Raw genomic sequence first — 24449 nt, 5'->3', positions numbered from 1 at the left:
ATGAAGGATGGGGGGGATGACCTGACAGAAGTTTAGAAAATTATGACAGACATGGATAGAGTGGATAGAGTCTTTTTCCCAGGGTATAAATGTCGATTACTAGGGGACATAGGTTTAAGGTAAAAGGGGGTAAGTTTAAAGGAGATGTGAGAGGCCAGGTTTTTTTTTACACAGAGAGTGTAAGTGCCTGGAAAGCACTGACAGAGGAGGTGGTGGAGGCCTTTACAAGAACAATGTTTAATATGAATAGACAGGGAAAATAGGGATATGGACTGCACTGAGGCACAAGATTTTTAGTTTAGAAAGGCATAATGTGTCAGTGCAGTCTTCGTGGACCAATAGGTCTGTATTGCACAGTACTCTTCTCTGATCGTTGTTAAGATTTAAATTAAGGGGCAGGAGGTTTAGAGGGGATGTGAAAAATGAATTTTTTCATTCAGAGGCTGGTGGGAATTTGGAACTCACTGCCAGTGAGGGTGGTGGAGGCAGATATCCTCATAACATTTAAAAAGTATTTAGATGTGCACTTGTAATGCTAAGGCATACAAGGCTATGGGCCAAGTACTGAGAAATGGAATTAGAATAATTAGGTGCTTGTTTTTGACTGGCACAGACTTGATGAGTGGAAGGCCTGAATCATATGACTGAAATCCACACAGTAATCACAGGACAGCAACTAGAATGAGGGTGAGTACTTATTTTTTGCAGTCTCCTAATATAGGGGAAGGTCAATTTATTTAAAGCCTTATTGTTGCCATGGCTGAGATAGCTCACAGCACTGATCAGGGAGCAGACATAGCAAATTTCAAGTCTGAAAGGAGCTGTGTGAACTTTCCAAGCCACCTGTAAATCATTCAAAATCCCATTACTATAACCCACAAGAAAACTCATCATTTTCATTCACAAAACTGGCTTCCTGATACTTTAGTTGTTACTTTATCACCACGTACCCCTGTATTGTAAAATATTATAATACCACCTATATTCTCCAAACTGTGTGAAGATTATAAAATCCTAACCCGACCCAGCTATCCTTTTCTGCCTCACTGCTCCTTCCCAAGTTTTTCTAACCTTTTCAACTCTATCATAAATCATACTGCTGCCAGCTCCATTATCTCCTTTCAACTCCACAGGCTGTAATTCCTACAACAGTCCCCTGCGAACCTATGGTCTCCACTTCGGCTCGGTTCTTCCTTCCCTTCTTTCCAAGTCAGACTGCTCATTATACACCTGTGACTCCCATCCAATGTTTCACCTTCACTTTACGTCCCACCACATACTTCTCTGTGCTCAAACAATCTCACCAGTTCAAGTGACCCATCAACTTTACTCACCCCATACAGAACTAATCCCTTGCTCTTCTCTGGCTCTTGGCTACTGGACTTTTCCAACTTTATAATTCCAAATCCTTTCATGGACAGCCCAGCTTCAGGGAAGCTATAAGGGAGTCTTCAACATTCTCTCAGCGATACATTTTGATATACTCCTTCATTAGTTCTAGAGTTTTATCTTTTACCCCTCTCCATGTACATTGCATACTACCCTCTATCCTTACAACAACATTCTACAGACTATGGCTCACCACTCCTGTATTTACTATGCTCCTACATCTATGATTGAAGACCTACTCTACACCTTTGGCTACTTAAGTAATAACCTATTGAAGTCAATTTTCCAAAAATGTAAAGAACTGAATTGGAATTCTCCCAAAGGGCTGGGTAACAGAAGCCCGTTATCTGTCTGACAGTAAAGTTTACTGTTCGACTGACTCAGATTCTGTTACCTTCAAACATGAAAACTGGATCAGACAGTGCAGATAATGGAAAGTAAGCGTCACACACTCCACCTTGCTAACGAAATGCTTTTCCTCCAGCTTTCAATGGCAAGATCCATTTTCAACAAAAAAAAAATCATGACACAGCATACTGACTGAAAATGGTACAAGAATGCAACAAAAACAGGATGAATGGAGAGCAGCAAGCCAGTGCCATTGAAGCCAGTCGTCATCCAGACTATCTGATCTCTTCTAGCAGAAGAATTGATTTGTTGAAGACAAAGGTGCCATGGTTACAAGAATTGTAAGGACCACTGGAAGACTGATTATGTTGTGCGATTTGTTTAGTACGGGTGAAAAGGTATAGTTTCTACAGGGGTGGACGGTCCTGAATTCTTCAGGTCTCTCCCTTGTACTACTTAGCACACCTTCTGAATGGCTCCTCTCAGCAGTTCATCCACTGACCTTTCAGAGTGTGCCACCTTACTGTGAAAGGGGCCTGGCTACATGATGCTTAGCCAAAATGGTCCAGCACCACAGCTCCTATCTGCAATCTTGGACTCCAATTGACAACATTAGGACAATTCTGGATTAACTATTATTATGTACTTATTGCATTTTATTGCACACAAACTGGCAAAGGAGCAGCAGAAATCATATTCTAGAGAAGAGTGGAGGCAGTGTGAGGGGGACAATGAAAGAGTGGCACTAGGAAAGGGGAAAGACAGAACAAACAGAATGAAAAGCTGCTCCACCTGATTTTGCAACCTCAACCTTCATAGCATTATCTTGTCAACTACTTGTACAATCCTTTTTGCAAGTTACTTTCGAATCTTCTTCCACTGCCCTTTCAGGCAGCACCCTCCAGCTCAAAATTTATGCGCAAAAATTTCTCATCTCCCATTTGGCTCTGTCACCCATTATCTTAGATTTATGTTTACTGCTTACTAACCATCCTACCATTGGAAACAGTTTCTCCTTATTGCTCCACCAAAACTCTTCAGACTTTTGACCAACAATAATTATTTAACAGTTCCAAATCGAAAGAAAGCAATTATACTTTCTCCACTCACTACACTTAACTGCAGTCCTTATGCCTGGTATCAATCTGTCAAATCTCCTTTACACTTTCTCAAACTTCTTGACATCCATTAAAAAGGAAGTAAACACAATACTCAACTGAGGTCTGACCAGTATTCTTTTGAGATTTAGCATACACTTAGGATACTTCCTTAGATCAGCACGTGCTTGAGCCAACCACCAAGCAGGCAATTCAGTGCTGTGCAAAAAGATAAGATTAATGGATGACGTCATGAAGGTACCCCTAGGTGTCACTGATCATATGACTGACCGAATTTTATATTCAGTTTGAAGGAGATAGGAGTGGGCCTGAGAGTAGTATGTTAACTAAGGGCATTCTTTAAAAATCATTCATTGGGTGTGGGCACTACTGATTTGGCCAGCATTTATCGCCCATCCCTAATTGCCCTTGAGGTGGTGAGCTGCCTTCTTGAGTTGCTGCACTGAAGGAGTAGCAATATATTTCTAAGTCAGGATGGTGGCTGGCTTGGAGGGGAACTTGCAGGAAGTGTTCCCACATATCTGGCCAGGGTAAATGTTTGTGGATGTAATGCCAATCAAGTGGGCTACACTGTCCTGGATGGTGTCAAGCTCCTTGAGTGTATTGGGAGTTGCAGCCATCCATGCAAGTGGAGAAAATTCCATTACACTCCTGACTTGTGCCTTGTAGATGGTGAACAAGATTTGGGAATCACGAGATGAGTTACCCATTGCAGTATTCTGAGCCTCTGACCTGCTCATAGTAATTATATGGCTGGTCTAATTCACTCTGGTCAATGGTAACCACTCCCCCGCCTAGGATGCTGATGGTAGGGGATTTGGCAATATTAATACCGAGGGATGATGGTTAGATTTACTCTTGCTGTGGAGGTTACTTGCCCAAAGCTTTTGTGATACGAATGTTACTCGCTACTAATCAGCCCAAACCTGGATGTTTTCCAGGTCCATCTGCTGGAAATGGAGATGAGGAGTGCTGACTGTTGCTGAACATTGTGCAATCATAGTAAGCATCGCCACTTCTGACCTTATGATGGAGGGAAAGGTCATTGATGAAATAGGTGAAAATGGTTGGGCCTAGGACACTACCCTGAGGAACTTCTGCAGAGATGCCCTGGAGCTGAGATGACTGACCCCCAACAAGCACAACTATCTTCCTTTGTGCCAGGTATGACTCCAACTGTGGAGAGTTTTCCCCCCAATTCCCATTCACTCTAAGAGTAAGTTTTGGTAGGGCTCGTTGATGATACGCTCAGTTAAAAGCAACCTGGATTTTTAGGGCACTCCATCTCACCTCTGGAATTCAGATTTTTGGCCATATTTGGACTAAAGCAGCAATGAAGTCAGTCACTGCTTGGTCTTGACAGAACACACATACTGGGATGTATCAGTGAGCTGGCCATTGCCAAAAAAGTGCCATTTGACAGCACTGTCAATGACACCTTCCAGCAACTTAATGATGATGGAGATTGGAGTTAAGTGGAGATAACTGAATGGATTTGGCTCTGTTTGCTTTTAGTTGTCATGATATACTTGGGCAAATTTTTACTTTGCCAGTGTCGTAAGTGTGCTTGGGACATTCCTTGAACACTTTGTCATTCAGATTGAGGTCATCCATTCAGATGCCAAATGACTTTCAAATCAAATCTCACCCAAGGCTTGTCCCTGCCTCTGGCTTGCATCTGCATGTAACTTATCCTAACGCTAATTCTAGTTCTCTTCAAGCTCCCTCCAATCTTCAGAAGCTCATTTTGTCTATGGAACCCACTTACTGCTCCTTTCGCCCTATCCTTACGAACTGCTCAGCACCTAACCTCTCTTCCTGGCTCCTATGCTAGCTGAAATTGTGAATGACTCTGTCACGCTGGCTTCACTTTCATCCCCTTCCTCTCCATCGACAAAAACACAATCATTACCCACTTTGTTCATGAAAACTAACCTCAAATGCCCTTTCATTGCAACATCTTTGAACGATAACTTCACATGAAATATGAGGAGTAGGCCATTTGGAATCTTGAGCCTGCTCTGCTATTTGATAATATCATGGCTAACTGGACTTTAGCACATTTCTGCCTGTCCCCCATAACTAAGTCATTTGCTGATCAAAAGGATCAGCACTCCCACTCTCTACTCCTGTCTGGGGAAGAAAATTCCAAACATTAATGGTCCTCTGAGGGAAGAAATCCCTCTTCACTCTCTCAAATTTATTTTCAATCTGCATCCATAGTTTTAGATTCCCCAATGAACATAACAATATTGGAACAGCACTCAGCCATTCAGCCCCTCAAGCCTGCACTGCCATTCTAGACCAAAACTGAACATTACTTCTACTGGCCAACAGAAGACAGCGAGTGGTAGTAGAAGGAAAATATTCTGCCTGGAAGTCAGTGGTGAGTGGTGGTCCACAGGGCTCTGTCCTTGGGCCTCTACTGTTTGTAATTTTTATTAATGACTTGGATGAGGGGATTGAAGGATGGGTCAGCAAGTTTGCAGACCACACGAAGGTCGGAGGTGTCGTTGACAGTATAGAGGGCTGTTGTAGGCTGCAGCGGGACATTGACAGGATGCAGAGATGGGCTGAGAGGTGGCAGATGGAGTTCAACCTGGATAAATGCGAGGTGATGCATTTTGGAAGGTCGAATTTGAAAGCTGAGTACAGGATTAAGGATAGGATTCTTGGCAGCATGGAGGAACAGAGGGATCTTGGTATCTATGTATCTTGCAGATACATAGATCCCTTAAAATGGCCACCCAAGTGGACAGGGTTGTTAAGAAAGCATATGGTGTTTTGGCTTTCATTAGCAGGGGGATTGAGTTTAAGAGTCGTGAGATCTTGTTGCAGCTCTATAAAACTTTGGTTAGACCGCACTTGGAATACTGCGTCCTGTTCTGGTAGCCCTATTATAGGAAAGATGTGGATGCTTTGGAGAGGGTTCAGAGGAGGTTTACCAGGATGCTGCCTGGACTGGAGGGCTTATCTTATGAAGAGAGGTTGACTGAGCTCGGACTCTTTTCATTGGAGAAAAGGAGGAGGAGAGGGGACCTAACTGAGGTATACAAGATAATGAGAGGCATAGATAGAGTTGATAGCCAGAGACTATTTCCCAGGGCAGAAATGGCTAACACGAGGGGTCATAGTTTTAAGCTGGTTGGAGGAAAGTATAGAGGGGATGTCAGAGGCGGGTTCTTTACACAGACAGTTGTGAGAGCATGGAATGCATTGCCAGCAGCAGTTGTGGGAGCAAGGTCATTGGGGACATTTAAGAGACTGCTGGGCATGCATACGGTCACAGAAATTTGAGGGTGCATACATGAGGATCAATGGTCAGCACAACATCGTGGGCTGAAGAGCCTGTTCTGTGCTGTACTGTTCTATGTTTACTTTCCCACACTATTCCTTGAGACCATTATTAAGAAGAAATCTATTAATCTCAGTCCCGAATACATTCAATGACTGAGCTTCCACAGCTCTCTGGGGTATAGAATTCCAAACAGTTACAACCCTCTGAGTGAGGAAAAACCTCCTAGATGGCTTGCCCGTGATTTGAACCCTGATTCAAGACCCTCTCCCCTCAAGCCAAGAGAATCACTCAGATGTTATCTGTCGTGTCATGTCCTTTTATCATTTTTTAAGCTTCATTGAGGCCATCTCTCATTCTTTTACATTGAAGAGAACATGGACCTGGTCTCTTCAGTCTATCTTCAAAGGACAGACGTGCCATCCCAATAATCAGCTTAGTGACTCTCTGCCACACTCCCTCAACAAAAGTATATTTTTCCAAAACTGCAAAAGTACTCCAAGTGTAGTCTCATCAAGGCCTTATATATTTGAAGCATGACATCTTTACTCCTGTACACAAATCTTCTTGAAGTAAACGCCAATAAACTGCTTGCCTCCCTCATTACCTGCTACATCTAAACATACATTTTCAGTGACTTATGTACAAGGACACCCAGGTCCTTTTAGGCATCAGAGGAGAAATGTTCACTCAGATCCACCCGAACATAGCACCTCACAGTCTTACATGTTCCAATAATATCACCCCTCATTCTCCTAAACAACAATGCATACAAGCCCAACTTGCTTAACCTTTCTCATAACACAACCTTTCATGCCAGGAATCAACTCAGTGGATCTGCTTTAATTTTCAAGTCTGTACCCAAAATCGTTTCCATCTTTCCTACCATTCAATGTTTAACCTTAAGCTGAATTTCCAACACTTTGATTTCCAGCTCTTCATCTCCAACCCTGCCACAGTTAATTTGCTGCTGATAATATTCATCAACTCAAGCGTGTTCTCAATACTTGCCTCATCATCCTCATCTCCACTGTCCTCCAAACTTCAGCTCATCTAATTTGGACTCATAAGTGGTAAGCTACATTCATGTCACAAACAGACTAGGCAATAACCGTCTTGAACAAATGAGAATCTAGCCATTGCCTGTTAATGTTCAATATCAATATTCACAGCTTACTATGAACCAGAAACTAAATTGGAAGTACCATATAGTTACTGTGGTTACAAGAGCACATTAGGAGTTTGGAACACTGCAGACTCCACAAAGTCTGTCCGCCATCTAAAAGGCACAAGTCAGGATGTGATGGAATACTCCCAACTTGCCTGGATGGGTGCAGCCCCAAAAACACTCAAGAAGTTTGACACCATTCAGGGCAAAGCAACCTGCTTGATCGGCACAGCAACTATTGTCTTCAAGACTAACTCACTTCACCATCAATGCACAATGACAGCAGTGTGTACCATCTACATCTTTAGAAAGAACCTTCCAAATCTAATACCATCTATGGGCAAGGGCAGCAGACACATGGGAACACAGCCACCTTCCCAAATTCCCCTCCAAGCCACTTATCATCTTGACTTGGAAATATAATGCAGTCACTGAGTTAACATAGAACATAGAACATAGAACAGTACAGCACAGAACAGGCCCTTCAGCCCACAATGTTGACCAAAAAGATCTTTGAACTTCTTTCCTAACAATACTGTAAGTCTACCTACATGACATGAACACTCCTGGTTCAAGAAGGCAACTCATCATTACATTCTCCAGGACAATTAGGGTTGGACAATAAATCCTGGCTTATTTACCAAAGCCAGGTCCTGTAAATATAGAAGCAAAGAAACATCGAAAATAGCAATTTTGAGTAGGCTATTTGGCCTTTTGAGCCTGTGATTATGGCTGATCATCCAACTCAGTACCCTTTATTCGCAGCCTTACCCATATCCTTTGATCCCACTATACCTACATTTTTCTTGAAAGTCTTTGGCCGCAACAGTCTCCTGTGGTAGAGAATTCCACAGCTCCCCACTTTCTGGGTGAAGACATTTCTCCTCATCTCAGTCATAAATGGCCTTGCCTGTATCTTCAGACGGTGACCCCTTGTACTGGCTTACCCAGTCACTGGGAATATCCTTCACATATTTACTCTGTCTAGTCCATTCAAATTTTATAGGTTTCTTTTAGATCCCTTCTTCATTCTTTGAAATTCCAGTGAATATAGTCCTAACTGACCCAGCCTTTCTTCAGACATCAGCCCTGCTATCCCAAGAATCAGTCTGGCAAACTTTCAATAAATTCCCACCGCAGTCAGAACATTCTTCCTCAGATATGTGGGCCAAAACTGCACATAATACTCTAGGTATGTTCTCACCAAAGCCCCATACAATTGCAGCATGACATCCCTGCTCCTGAATTCTCTTCCAACAACTTTCTTTTAAAACTGCTTTGTGTATCCTCATTCACACCAAGTCCTGTTCGTGTGTATCCATTCTAGTCTTGGCCAACAAGCATTTGTTCTCAGTGCTCCAATGCATCAACTTTAAATACCTTCACAGCCTTGCCACTCCCACAATGTTGCCTTTCATTGACCTACAAACCAGTCTCCTTCCCTCACACAACTCTGCATTTCCTTGAATTTGGTCCTGGGTGCATTCCCATCCCTTGACTTCCAAACAAACAATAACATTAACTGTTTTTGCCCATGCTCCTGAATTCTATCCCCAAAATCCACTGACTCACCACCTTCAGCTTTTTCTTTTAGACCTCTCCAACCACTCTTATGTCACTTTATTTATGTCATGGGTATTGCTGGCTGGGCCAGTATTGATTGTCTGTCCCTAGTTGGTGTTGAGAAGGTGGTGATGAGCTACTTTCTTGAACTGCTGCAGCCCAAGGGGAAGTTTCTCTACATTAAAGTCACTCTAAAAATATAACTGCTGTTTTAAATAACCACTTTGCTGCTAAATAAACAGAAATAATAGTGAATAACCCTTATCCTGAACAAACAGTGACTGCACAATCATACAGTAATTCTTACCTTGATAAGGAGTAGCTCTATACAGTTTGTGAGCAATCATTATCCTGAATAAACAGCGACCCTGTACAATTGCAGTGAGTAAACCTTACTCTGAATAAACTGTGTAGTTACACAGTAAATGATCCTCACACTCAATAAGCAGAGACTCTGTACAGGTACAGTGAGTAAACCTTACTCTGAATAAACTGTGTAGTTACACAGTAAATGATCCTCACACTCAATAAGCAGAGACTCTGTACAGGTACAGTGAGTAAACCTTACTCTGAATAAAGAATGACTCTGTACAGTTGCACAATAAGTAACATTTACTCTGATTAGACTGTGACTGCAAGGTCATCCTACAGACTTAATAACTCCACATTTAACCACCAATAGTTGCTGAATACAATCACACATTAAAAGCTTTAGTACACTCCATCTTTTGCTAGATTTTTCTTCCGGACAAATAAGAAAAGTTGTAACTCGGAAAGATGCTAACCCTGGCTCACAAAATGTCACTTTCACTCAATCTAATACTCCCATCTGAAAAACGGTGAATGGCATGGGTACAGGAGCAACTTTTCTTCTGAGTTTTATAACAGCATACTTGTGCTGGGTGGGAGCCAAACCCTGAATTTGGGTAATGCAGACACGGTGAGAAGGAGTGTGCAGTGGAGTCAACAGGAGGGAGATTTCACCAGAGGGAGTGAAGCAGGCCCCAAGTTAGCAATCGAACTTCTTATTTATAACTAGGAGCACCAGGATTTTGCACAGCGTGCTGATCTCAGATTAAAATAGTTCTGTTCTGGATGGAGGGCTCAGAAGCTTTACTGAAAAGGCTGAACTCTTAACCCCTCACTTCATTTCCTGGGGCCGGGAGCTGAAGCAATTAATGAAACTATTCCGACCTAAGATGTGGGGAGGAGACTGTAGGAAGAAATTTGTGTGAAATGCGAGAGGACAAATGAGCTGAAGAGTTGGTAGTAGCTGGTAAGACAGGTGACGTCATCCAAGCTCTTCTGTTCCGTTTGTCCACATAGGGGGCATCGGCCTGACTTCGGGGCCTCCAATCGCGGTGAGGGAACACACAGGCTCAGATTTCTGTACGACTTCGATGGCGGTGGTAGCGATGGCGATGAAGGTGATGGCGATGGTGGCTGTCCATGCTCACCCTCAGGATGTGTAGAACAGCCTGCCCCGCATGAACTTTTAACCTCTTGCTCTGCCACCAACACGATGGGAACACTGCTTCCAGCAAACATCTCGGACCGCGAACAAAACAACACAAACACATTGAAAGCATTGCGTGCAGGCTGAGATATCAGAATGTGCAGAGACTCTACCCCAGCTCACTGGGCAAGATACGAGTGTTTGAATTTTGAAGTACAGGAACATTTACAAATGTAGAAAGATGCTGATACACAGACAGACAAGAAGATTTAAAGCTTTCATTTCCCCTCCCACCAAGTGAGAGAAATGCTGCAAATCAGTTGAAATATGGTCACTCAGGAGAAGTACAAACAAATTGGCAATGGAACAGTTGCAACAAGCCAGCATATTGAACACACTCTCGCATGAAAAGAAATCAAAACTTGCATTGTCAACAAATTAAATGAAAATACAAAATAAATTAAACAGAAGGGAAATGTGGAGGCAATTCTGAAGCTGCCTAATTCCTACAGAACATCACCTCATATCCATTTAATCCACAGTTGGACCTAATATATTCTTCTAATTCCTGTCACTCTTGTTGTATACCACAGGGAACAGGTCTGAGAATTACATGTCCATCAATGATCCACGCTGATAATCATTTCCAATTCAACTACAATATTAATGATAACAGCTTCATAATAACACATGACACATGCTTTAAACACATTCATACATACACCACATGCTACAAGCAAATGTAAACTTACACTATACGCTTATAACATGCTCATGCATCACCATACATGATTCAAAATGGGATCATGTATGTTAAAACTATAAAGACACAATAAATACATCAATACAAACACAACATGTGCGTTTAGCACTCCCACACAGAAAGCAAGGATACACAGTGGTCAGAAGATAAACAGAAGGGAAATAAAGCGAGGATTGTTCATGGGGTTGCAAAACTGATCAGGGAAGACAGTGTTTGAAAGAGGAGATGTTACCGAAGAAGTAATAACAGAATTCATTTGAGTGGAATTAAGGAGCAAAAAAGGGCCTGGTTATACACTGGGGTATTCTACAGCACTTCAATATGCATATATGTACCTGTATGTGTGCATGTGTGAGAGGGAGAGAGAAAGCAAGAGAGTGAGCGACAGAAAGAAAAGAGCAAATCTGCAAGGAATTCACAGAGATGTGCAAGAACTATAGAATTGTAATACTGGAGCATTTAAAAATCCTTTGGGGAATGTAAGCTGGGCCTGCAATTATTGAACATCCCAAATTGTTCTTCAAAAGGTAGTGGTCAGCTGCCTTCTTGAATTACTGAAGTCCATGTGCTGTGCGTAGACCCACAATGTCATTCAGTGAGGGAATTCCAGGATTTTGATCCAGCAACACTGACGGAATGGCAACAGATTTCCAAATCTGGATGGTGTGTGGCTTGGAAGCGAACTCGCAGGGGCCGGTGTTCCAATGTATCTGCTACCCTTGTCCTTCTAGATTGAAGTGGTCATGGGTTTGTAAGGTGCTGGGTAAAGATTTTTCGTGAATTTCTGCAGTGTATCTTGTAAACAGTACGCCCTGCTGCTACTGAGCATCAATGTGGAGGGAATGGATGTTTGTGAATGTGGTGTCAATCAAGCTGCTTTGTCCTAGATGGTGTCAAGCTTCACAATAATGTTCAAATACAGGGTAAGAAGGGAAAGTGTTTAATAGAACAATATGAGGTAATCTACTGAGGCAGAAGAAAGGAGAAGAAGCAATATGTACTTCATTGCACTGTTCCAAGGAGGGCAGAAATCTGGGAGTTCATGTGCATTTGGACTTTGATACTGGGAGGATATACTGACGCAGTGACTGACAATGCATATTAGCTCTTGGGCTTTGTAAATAAAGGCACTGTGTAAATAAAGGCACTGTGTATAGAAGCAGTGAAGGTAGACTTTGTTTTCTTTGGAACAAAGGAAATGAGGGAGATTTGTTAGAGGTGGACAAAATAGTGACCATTTGTCTAGATAAGGCAGACAAAGAAAATTCTCCCCATTAGCTGATGGCATGAGGACTAAGGGACACTGTTTTAAAACATTGGGCAAGTGATACAAAGGGGAATGTGAGCAAGATTTTTCACATAGAGAGTGGTAGCAGCCTGGGATACAATACTAGAAGAGGTGGTGGAATCGTGCACATTGAAGACATTGAAGAGGCACCCAGATGGGTACATGAATGACTTAGAATCCCTACCGTGTGGAAACAGGCTCTTTGGCCCAACAGGTCCACACTGACTCTCACAGCATCCCACCCATCCCCCTGTAACCCAACAATTCTGCACATCCCTGAACATTATGGGCAATTTAGCATGACCAACTCACTTAGTCTACACAGCTTTGGACAGTGGGAGGAAACTGGAGCACCCGGAGGAAACCCACACAAACACAGGGAGAATGTGCAAACTCCACACAGACAGTCACCTGAAATACAATCAAACCCAGGCCCCTGGTGCTGTGAGCCAGCAGTGCTAACTACTGAGCCACCGTGCCACCCACAATAGGGAGGGAATAGAAGGATATGGATCAAAAATGGCAGGTTTGTTTTTAGATTAATTAAGGCACGATGGTCGGCACTGGCTTGGAGAGCCAAAGGGCCTGTCCTTGTGCTTTACTTTTCTATTCGCTTAAGAAATGTCTTCCAGTGAGTGGTAATGACCTGGAAATCAATGTCCACAAGGGTGATGGAAGCAGAGATGATGGTTTGAAAAGGAAATTGTTCAAAGTCTCCTACATTTCTTTCTTTTCCAATGTTAATTTCTCATCCTCTCAGGACTTACTACTCTCCCTTTTATACAACAGTAGAAACTTTTATTGCCTTTTTATTTCTTGTTGGTTTCTATGCTTAAGCCTTTTAGGCATAATTCAGTGGTTCATAAAATATTCTCAATCTTCTGCTTACCATTAATTTTTGCAGTATTTACTTGTAATTCAATACTATCTCTAACTTTGTTTAGTTAGCCACAGACGATCCATTCTTCTCAGAGTCATTCTTTCTCAATGTTATATATCTTTTTGTGAGCTATGAAGAATTTCCTCAAATGTTTGCTGTTATCCTTTTCTCACTCATTCAGGGGATGGGGACATTGCTGGCTGGGCCAATATTATTGTTCTTCCCCAACTGCCCTTGAAAATCTGGTGATGAGCTTCCTTCTTCAACTGCTGCAATCTATTTGATGCAGGTGCAGTCACAATTCTGTTAGGGAAGGAAGTTCCAGAATTTTAATCCAGGACACTGAAGGGATGGTGACATAATTCCAAATTCTCCTTATTGAATGGTGGGGGTGATGGGCCAAATGGACTATTCTTGCTTCTAATTCATGAGTGCTTTCGCTCCAGGTGCATTGCACTGACCAAAGCTCAAACTCCAGGTCATTATCGCTGACCTGCAGTTTCTTGAGTTGCAAAGACTGATTGCAAATATGGATGTTGGGGATCACATTGACGTCCGCCTGCTCCCACAGGCTACAGCTGCAATACATCACCTGTCCTACCATCTCTATCATATTTTGTTTAAACATTTAGATTTTTGAGTTACAAATTAGTACAAAACAATTATTTCTAATTACATTAAGTTTACTCATTGAGTTATAAACGTAACACAGGACTGATACTCCCTGGCAGCAGCTTAAACTATAGCCTGAGGTTAGCAACTACCTGTTCGCCTAATTAATGCCTCAAGACTTCGCTCTCAGGTTTTACCGTGTCTTGCTACTTTCTCACACCATTGTTTGTCTTGATGTGGATGTGCTGGTGTTGTACTGGGATTGGCAAAGTCAGAAGTCACACAAAACCAGGTTATAGTCTAACAGGTTTAGTTTATATCACAAGCTTTTACAGCACTGCTCCTTTATCAAGTGAAGTGGACGAAAGCAAACGAAGACAGAATATTTTGGTGGAGCGATAATGGCAAGATAATTTCAGGTAATTAAAAGCGTCAACAGATAAGTACAAATAGTGTGAGTATAATGTCAACAGGCTGAATAACGAGTCTTTTTGGCGTGATCAAAAGTCTCAAAGGGTGAGAATAAGCAGCTGAATAGCAAGTCTTATTCCACTCCACTCCACTCCACTCCACTCACACCGTTTGTACTTATCTGTTGACACCCTTAATTACCTGGAATTATTTTGCCATTATCTGTCTGCCTACATATTCTGTGCCTGTGCACTTCCCTCCACTTCGCCTGACAAAGCAGCAATGCTCCAAAAGCTTGTGATTTCAAATAAACCTGTTGGTTATTTGGCTTGTAGGCAATTTGAACAATATCTCAAATTCCCCCACTCACTAACTTCCGAGTTAAATATTCTGTGGAAGCTGGCTTCCGTGTTAGTCACTCTTAAAGACAGGAAAAGTTGTTGCTGCTCTACTATGGTCCAAGGTGTAGGTATTTTCTGGGCAAAATATACAGTGGGAATGTGAGGAAGAATGTTATTACACAGACAGTGGTGATGACCTGAAGTTCATAGCCTGTACAGAAGGTGGAGGGAGAGGTAGTCAGTGATTTCAAAAGAAACTAGGCAGGCAGTTGTTGCCAATAAAAGTGTGGGACAGGGATAGTGTTTATGAATGTGATTGGGAGTTGGCATGGATTCCATGAGCCACATGGCCAACTTCTGTGCGCTAAGGGCGCTAGAACAATGCATAGTAAAATCAAACCCATGAATACATATCACGTCATAATAAACCTCATACACACACTGCAGATACTAAACAAACACTCATAAGATATACCACCTATTTTAAGTATGCCTTTCACATAGACAAGACACTACCAAAGTCTGTAAAACACACATAAGTGCTACAAACAAGTGTAACAAACACAAGGTACAGTACAAATGAGCTGTCATGAAGCAGTACACACGTGCCCAATATAAAAGGAATGCAGAGTGACAAAACAGCATTTGGAATAATGGAAGTGACAGAGCTGGAACTGAGACACGTGCATTGGGTGATCATGCCTCCCATTTTATCTACTTTCTAAGTGGCATACTCCGATCAAATGAAAAACACAGGCCTGAAACTTGTGGTATAAACAGACAGCCTTCAACTGATCACCACAATGAAATGCCTGGTTACCAATAGGAAACAACACAAGTGCACTTGGGGTCCATGAATCACAAAGTCTGATCTCATTCAGCTCATTCATCTCACAATAAGCCAGTAGCAGCCATATCTCCCACCCTTCTACAAAACCAAACGCTAAACATTATTTTGAACAGTTTAACCAAGACAATACCTGATCAGGCATTGATTCAGGTTTTTTATTCAGGACGCAAATACTAATACCCGCCTTTGGGGCAAGCACTGGATGGCACGGTACAGCCAGCACAGCATCAATGCTGCTACAAGTACCCATCACATCTTCTATACTATCTGAAAACTTTTCTGGTATTTTAGGTTTTCTAAAAATTTTTTTTAAAACCAGGATTATAGCCACGAAATTGAAACTGAATGAGATCTCACAATGTCAATAGATTATAAGGGGTAAGCCCCTGACCCACCGCACTTGCATTATCCTGAAGGACCCAGGATGTTCTGATATTATGGCAACAGATTCCACTGAGACAGAATCACGTAGTAAACCTCTACTTACCTGTTTGATGGGGATAGCTCGTCCACTCCCAATATTGTCTGTTTTACCATCTATGCTTTTCTTTTCTTTATCGGTGTCACTGCCTTTTCGAGACTGAAAGTAGAGAAGGAAAACAGAAATTTTAAAAAGATATTCCCTAGAAACAGGCCAGTAACTTGTTCCATCCCAAACAACTCCTGAAGAACTCCCTCCTCCCTCAACACCCTCCAGAAACTCATGCCAACTTAAGCTTACACCATGTCCAACTTCCTTTCGAAACACATCATCCCAGTCACTTCACAAACTCACTCCTCCCTAAATACATACCTCAGGGCTCCTCCTTAGGGCCCAGCATCACAGATTGCTAGTTTCTAGCCAAAAGCTGACTCACTCCATAACTCTGAAATCTTCCTGGCAAGTAGGAAAATTACCCAGCTATGTTCAGTGAACATAAAGTAGGTTAAACAGAACCTGGTAAAGTAATAACTTATCAGCCTACTTTTGATTATTAGTGAAGTGATGGATCGGTTGTCAGCATTTCAATTAAAAAGCACATACTCTGCAGTATTCTGCTCATTGAGGCTTTCCAGATCTCATTCCAGTCTTGGTTCAAACACAGACAGACTTAAGACCTGAAATCCAGAGGGAACATCTGTTTCTCTGGAGCAACTAATGATGGTTAAGAAATGCTAATCTACTCAGTGAACCCCACTTCCAATGAATGAAATTTTAAGTGAAGCAAAAGAAAAGTGCCCCCGCCACATTAAGGCTGCATTTGATCGATTGGCATCAAGGAGACTAACCAAAACTGGAATCAATGGGAAAGTTTGGGATTGGGAGTTTGAAGATGGTTGCGGTCATTAAGTCCAATCATCTCAGCTCCAAGACACCACAGGAGGAGTTCCTTCGGGTAGTGAGCAAGGCCCAACCAAGTTCAGCTGCTTCATCAATGACCTTCCATCCATCATAAGGTCAGAAGTGAGGATGTTCGCACATGATTACACAATGTTCAGCACCATGCATGACATCTCAAATACTGAAGCAGTCCATGTCCAAATGCAGTAAGCTCCTAAGATGCTGCTTGGCCTGCTGTGTTCATTGAGCTCCACGCTTTGTCATCTCGGATTCTCCAGCATCTGCAGTTCCCCTTAGGTCTGGATAATATCCAGGTTTGGGCTGATAGGTGGCAAGTAACATTTATGCAACACAATTTGCAAACAATGACCATCTCCAACAAGTGAAAATCTACTCCCTCAGATTCAACGGCATTACCACCTCTGAATCCCCAAACTATGCAGCCTTCACCACTTCTGAACTCAAATCCTTCTGCGATAAAGGCTAACATTCCATTAGCCTTCGTAATAGCTTGTTGCACCTACATGTTAACTTTAGCAACTTGTTGGCCAAGATACCCAAGTCTCTTTGCACATACACTTTTTAACTCACTACTTTCACAAAAAGCCTGATTTTTGTCCCTAAGCAGTAGTAAATACAGTTATTATTTAGGAACAGTCAAATGTAGTGACCACATGGAATTACCTGCTCCTTAATGTTACAATATTCACAAAATACTGAAATGTAATTACTAAAAAAAAATGAAAATGCAAACTCATTGATGCATGCCATCAAATTCTAAAGCGGATTAGAACTAAAACTCAGGCTAGCACTGTAGTACTTTTCTAAACATCAAACTGTCCTTCAGGGAAGGAAATCTGCCTCCCTTACCTGGTCTGGCCTACACGTAACTCCACACCCAATGCAATGTGGTTGACTCCCAACTGCCCTCTGAAATGGCCGAGCAAGCCATTCAGTTGTACCAATCGCTACAAAGTCTCAAAGAAATGAAACCGGACAGATCACCTGGCATTGGCCTAGGCATCAGGAAAGACAATGGTGGACACAGCCCTGTTCACCCTGCAAAGTCCTCCCTACTAATATCTGGGGGCTAGTGCCAAAATTGAAAGAGCTCTCTCACAGACTAGTTAAGCAATAGCCTGACATAGTCAAACTCACAGAATCATACCTTACAGAAAATGCCCCAGATATCATCATCACCATCCCTGGGTATGCCCGGTCCCACTGGCAGGACAGACCCAGCAGAGGTGGCGGCACAGTGGGATACAGTCAGGAGAGTGTTCCTCTAGAAGCCCTCAACATTGACTCTAGACCCTATGACGTCTCATGGCTTCAAGTTAAACATGAGCAAGGAAACCTCCTGCTGATTACCATATGCTGTCCTCTCTCAAATGATGAATCGGTACTCCTCCGTGTTGAACAACACCTACAGGAAGCACTGAGGGTGGCAAGGACACAAAATGTACTCTGGGTGGGGGGTTTCAATGTCCACCACCAACAGTGGCTTGGCAGCAGTCCTACAGATCGAGCTAGTCGGGTCCTAAAGGACATAGCTGCTAGACTGGGTCTGCGGCAGGTGGTGAGAGAACCAATAAGAGGGAAAAACATACTCGACCTCATCCTTACCAATCTGCCAGCTGCAGTTACATCTGTCCATGACAGTATCGGTAAGAGAGACTATCGCACAGTCCTTGTGGAGATGACGTCCTGCCCTCACATCGAGAATAAACTCCATCACGCTGTGTGGCACTATCACCGTGTTAGACAGACTTCACAGAGATCTAGCAACTCAAAGCTGGGCATCCATGAAGCGCTGTGGGCCATCAACAGCAGCAGAATTGTGCTCCAGCACAATCTGTAATCTCATGGCCCAGCATATCCCCCACTCAACCATTACCATCAAACCAGGAGATCAACCCTGCTTCAATGAAGAGTGCAGGAGGGCACGCCAGGAGCAGCACCAACCATACCTGAAGATGAAGTATCAAAGTGGTGAATCCACCAAACAGAACTACTTGCACGCCAAATAGAAAAAGCAGCAAGTGATAGATAGAACTAAGCAATCCCACAACCAACGGATCAGATCTAAGCTCTGTAGTCCTACCACATTCTGCAGTGAATGGTGGTGGACAATTGAAAAACTTACTGGAGGAGGAGGAGTTTCCACAGATATCCCCTTCCTCAATGATGGAAGTGCCCAGCACATCAGTGCAAAAGATAAGGCTGAAGCTTTTGCAACAGTCTTGAGCCAGAAGTGCCAAATGCAAGATCCATCTCAGCCTCCTCCAGTGGTCCCCAGCATTACAGATCCCGGTCTTTAGCCAACTCGATTCACTCCACATGATATCAAGAAACGGTTAGAGACACTGCACACGCTATGGGTCCTGACAATATTCCAGCAATAGTACTAAAGACTTTTGATCCAGAACTCGCCACCGCGCCCCCCCCAGCCAAGCTCTTCCAATACAGTTACAACACTTGTATCTACCCAGCAATGTACAGTAAGTATACACTGCCTAAGTATATACTGTGTACAAAAAGCAGGACAAACCCAACCCAGCCAATTACTGTCCCATCAATCTCCTCTCCATCATCAGTAAAGTATTGGAAGGTATCATCAACAGTGCTATCAAGCAGCACCTGCTCAGCAATAACGTGCTCAGTGATGCCCAGTTTGGGTTCTGCCAGAGCCACTCACCTCCTGAACCTCATTACAGCCTTGGTTCAAACATGGACAAAAGAGCTGAATTCCAGAGATCAAGTGAGAGTGACACCCATTGAAATCAAGGTTGCATTCAACGAAGTGTGGCATCAAGGAGCGCTAGCAAAACTCGAATCATTGGGTACTGGGGGCAAACTCTACAGCGGTTGGAGTCATACCTGGCACTTAGGAAGATGGTTGTGGTTGTTGGAGGTCAATCATCTCAGCTCCAGGACATATCTGCAGGAGTTTCCCTGGGTAGTGTCCTCAGCCCCAACCTCTTCAGCTGTTTCATCAATGACCTTCCCTCCATCATAAGGTCAGAAGTGGGGACATTCGCTGATGATTGCACAATGTTCAGCACCATTCGTAACTCCTCAGACACTGAAGCAGTCCGTGTTCAAATGCAACAAAATCTGGACAATATCCACGCTTGGGTGGACACGCAGCAAATGAAATTCACACCACATAAATAGCAGGCTATGACCACCACCAATAACAGACAATCTAACCACCACCCCATGACATTCAATGGTGTTACCATCGCTGAATCCCCCACAACCAACATCCCAGGGGGGTATCATTGACCAGAAACTCAACTAGACTCACCACATTAACAAAATGGCTACAAGAGCATGTCAGAAGCTAGGAATACTGCAGTAAGGAACTCACCTCCTGAATCCCCAAAGCCTGTCTACCATCTACAAGGCACGAGTTAGGAGTCTGATGGAATACTCCCCACTTGCCTGGAATGGTATGGCTCCCACAACACTCAAGAAGCTTGACACCATCCAGGACAAAGCAGTCCATTTGATAGACACTACGTCCACCACCATCCACTTCCTAGACCTCCGTCGCTCAGCAGCAACAGTGCCTACTGTCTACAAGATGCACTGCAGAAACTTACCAATGATCTTCTAACAGTACCTTCCTCTACCACGACCACTTCCTTCTAGAAGGACAAGGGCAGCAGACATATGGGATCACCACCACCTTCAAGTTACACTCCAGGCCACTTACCATCCTGACTTGGAAATATATCATCATTCCTTCACTGTTGCTGGGTATTCCCTCCCTAATGCCACTGTGGGTCAATTTACAGCAGGTGGGCTGCAGTGGATCAAGAAGACAGCTCACCACCACATTCTCAAGGGCAACTAGGGATGGACAATAAATGCTGGCCCAGCCAGTGACGTTCACATCCCACAAATGATTAGGAAAAAAACTGTCTTTCTCTTCCTTTAAAGTTGTGTTATAACCTGTCTTTATGGCCAAAATTTCAGCCACACACCGGTCATTTTCTTTAATCCAGTATCAATTTTTATCTGCAGTCAATTACTTTTAGTCAATTTGTATTTGTTATGGTAAGAAGAGCCATGGGACATAAAACAGCTAAATGAAGGCAAGTTATTGTTGCCCTGTTCTGGTAGATGCTTGAAATCTTTCAGCACCATCTGGACAAATGGCTGCTTATCTGATGTTATGGGTCAACATTTCAGCCAAACCATCACCAAAATTAGCAAATTAACTTTCTTTCATTTCTGCTGCTTTTGCATCTTATTAAAGGCAAAATGTTGTCACCTAAACATTTGTCTTTTTTAGAAGACTGCTGCATAAAAATACCAGCACAATTACAAGGCTCAGATTATTATTAAACACTGAGCCAATCGATGCCTGGCCGAATTGCATTCTCAGTTGTGTACTCACTGTGAAAATGTTGGAACGTCGCTTGGATTGTTTGCGGATGGGGGTGGGAGTGCTGGACGCAGCGATTGTTTCAATTCGCAATTCCTTCTGGCTCATACTGGGTGTGGACGGTACTGAAGAGGAATAGTCACTGAAAACCCCTCCATTAGCAGCCTGTAAGGTTCACAACAAATCAAAACAATGAAAACACCACAGCATTCACTAAACAGGATTCACTGTCTAAGTAAACGTATTAAACAAACCATTAATATTCATGCAAAATGTCAATTTTAAATTAAACTCCTAACACTCTGCAAGGTCCTGAAGGTTTTATAAATTTGAATCTTAGCTGTGCAACTAAGCTGTTCCCACTAAGACCACAGATAAATCACTCACCTCTTTCATTTGACTACCTCTAGTTAGGAGGATAGGTCACAGCAAGTGAGTTTACATTTGTGTGTGCTTACCCAGCTGAAGGTTTGGACACATTGGAGGGACTATTGTCCACACCGGACTCCTCCAACAAAGCAGGTGAAAACATTTCAGTCGGCTCTAGTTGTGAGAGAGTGTGAGTGAGAAAATCCCCCCAATCTTCAGTCCTTGTTCCTTACCTGTCTCTCTTGCATATTAGGAGAGACATCAAACAGCACAGAGGACATCTCATTCACCGCACAGCTGTAACAGCATTCTCAACTTACTCTTTCTTGGGAGGTGGGCATCACTGGCTGAGCCAGAAGATATTGCCCTGGAGAAGGTGCTGGTGAGCAGCTTTCTTAAACCACTGTGTCTATGTGCTGTGGCTATGTCCACAGTTCTTTTCTGTAGCCTTTTTGTAGAACTGATTGGCTTGCTGGATCATCTCAGGGGGCAGATAACACCAAAAGACATTGCTACGATTCTGAAGCACAGACTGAATAATGACTGAATCAGAGGGTTGTTAATGGCGATTTTAGATAATTTAATGATAACCACAACAGGGACAAGCTATTAATTCCAAATTCTTTTATGATTAATTGAATTGTTTTGTTTAATTAGCTCACCCTTTTTTTATATTAATGCACACCCCCCCCACACCTCTGGATGGCAAATGGTGACATTACCCCCGTACCATCATGTCTTGCCATTTTTTGATAGACTGACGAGCACAGACAGTACAGCCTCACCTGGTTAATGTGCACAGATGGAATGGAGGCATTAGGAACGGAGGAATGACTCGGAGAGTTTGGCAGTGATTTGCAGGGTCCAATCGATAACTGCTGCTTCTTACGTAATGCCACAATCTTCTGAGCCACTAAATGAGTGAACAGCAGGCACATTAGGCTTTCTAACTGAGCTTATCTGGTGTCTACGGAAATCTGCTACAGACAGGTTTAGCAATGTTTTGTTCATAAAAATGTTGATGCTGATTCAGCAAAGTTTCAACACTCCCAGGTACTTCAGACAGGCAACAACCAGTAAGCAGAGAATTCAAATGTCAGTAAACTATTCACATCTGTAGCAATTTCAGCACAGTTCCTGAAGTTCTGCTCATCCCTCCCCAGCAATAGGTACTGAGACCATTCCAACTGCAATCCCGGCTGAGATCAGCGGTAGTCCAACCTGTTGTTTTTTTTGTGGAGCAGTGGCTGGATACTACAAAAAAGACATTAGATCTGTAGCAGTAACAAATAGTTCTCTCTCAGATCTCAACAAGCTGACACCCTGTTCCAAGTTACAATACTGCAATGAACCAGCAAATGGGGCCAGTGAGACCTGTGATTTCAGTTGGAACAATACCACCACCTGCAGGTAACGCAGTGGTACTGCAGCCATACAAGCCACATGTGAAGTTTGATAGTTATCATCAAAATGTGTTAAAAACAATTAATTGTATAAAGAGCTACAGCGAACAATATTCTGTCAACAGAAAGGAAAACAGCAGCTACAATAACTGAGAATCAGGCACCTAAGTGCTGAAACAGCCTCTTACCTCTTAGTCAACAGGCTTCCCTTGCCTGCGAAGTAGATGACGCAATTTCAGTAAACGTTTCTAAAGCCAAGGCAGATTTTTTTTGAACAATAAAGAAATTAAGGGATACGGTGAAAGCGCTGGTAAGTGGATCTGAGTCCAAGAAACGATCAGCCATGATCTTATTGAATGGTGGAGCAGGCTCGAAGGGCCGGACGGCCTACTTCTGTTTCTTGTTCTTATGTTCTTATGTATGTTCTTAAGATATCTGCGTTGTCAGGGGCAAAGCTTGCATAGTTGATGGGCAAATTGATCATGGCATCATGTCAGTGGAAGCTAATCAGTGAGAGGAGTGAAAAGAAATGTGGAAGCTATCAAAGACAGCATAATTCAGGGGATAGACAGTGTCCTCTCCAGACATAGATAACAAAATGTGAGGCTGGATGAACACAGCAGGCCAAGCAGCATCTCAGGAGGACAAAAGCTGACGTTTCGGGCCTGGACCCTTCATCAGAGAGGGGGATGGGGAGAGGGAACTGGAATAAATAGGGAGAGAGGGGGAGGCGGACCGAAGATGGAGAGTAAAGAAGATAGGTGGAGAGAGTATAGGTGGGGAGGTAGGGAGGGGATAGGTCAGTCCAGGGAAGACGGACAGGTCAAGGAGGTGGGATGAGGTTAGTAGGTAGCTGGGGGTGCGGCTTGGGGTGGGAGGAAGGGATGGGTGAGAGGAAGAACCGGTTAGGGAGGCAGAGACAGGTTGGACTGGTTTTGGGATGCAGTGGGTGGGGGGGAAGAGCTGGGCTGGTTGTGTGGTGTCATCCCACCTCCTTGACCTGTCCGTCTTCCCTGGACTGACCTATCCCCTCCCTACCTCCCCACCTATACTCTCTCCACCTATCTTCTTTACTCTCCATCTTCGGTCCGCCTCCCCCTCTCTCCCTATTTATTCCAGTTCCCTCTCCCCATCCCCCTCTCTGATGAAGGGTCCAGGCCCGAAACGTCAGCTTTTGTGCTCCTGAGATGCTGCTTGGCCTGCTGTGTTCATCCAGCCTCACATTTTGTTATCTTGGAATTCTCCAGCATCTGCAGATCCCATTATCTCTCTCCTCTCCAGACATAGTTTGGAATTCTCAATAATGTATTGTTTGCCTGGCACCATGTTGCGGCTGGAGACCCTAGCTTGGAGTAGAAGGGGGAGGATCCAGTTGTCATCATCATCTACATTAGAAGCAATGACATTGGCAGAACTATGAAAGATATGCTGCTGAAAAGAGTTTGAAGGAGTTGGGGTCCATATTAAAATACAGAATC

The 24449-nt window shown here is 43.2% G+C and overlaps 1 protein-coding gene across 2 annotated transcripts in view; it reads right to left on the bottom strand.

Annotated features, from left to right (window-relative positions):
• The window catches only part of agap3 (ArfGAP with GTPase domain, ankyrin repeat and PH domain 3), a 591490-nt gene that overhangs the window by 237660 nt on the left and 329381 nt on the right, over positions 1-24449 (bottom strand). For both annotated transcript variants that reach the window (XM_059646307.1, XM_059646306.1), the window contains exons 7-9: positions 22354-22481; positions 21212-21364; positions 15970-16062 (exon numbers count right to left, since the gene is read on the bottom strand). In XM_059646307.1, coding sequence (XP_059502290.1) covers positions 15970-16062; positions 21212-21364; positions 22354-22481 — 374 coding nt within the window. The remainder of the gene's footprint in view (positions 1-15969; positions 16063-21211; positions 21365-22353; positions 22482-24449) is intronic.

The sequence above is a fragment of the Stegostoma tigrinum genome, chromosome 5 (genome assembly GCF_030684315.1).
Source record: "Stegostoma tigrinum isolate sSteTig4 chromosome 5, sSteTig4.hap1, whole genome shotgun sequence".
Classification (NCBI taxonomy): Eukaryota; Metazoa; Chordata; class Chondrichthyes; order Orectolobiformes; family Stegostomatidae; genus Stegostoma; species Stegostoma tigrinum.
Note: the sequence above shows the minus strand (reverse complement) of the source record. Positions and strands in the feature narration are given on the sequence as shown.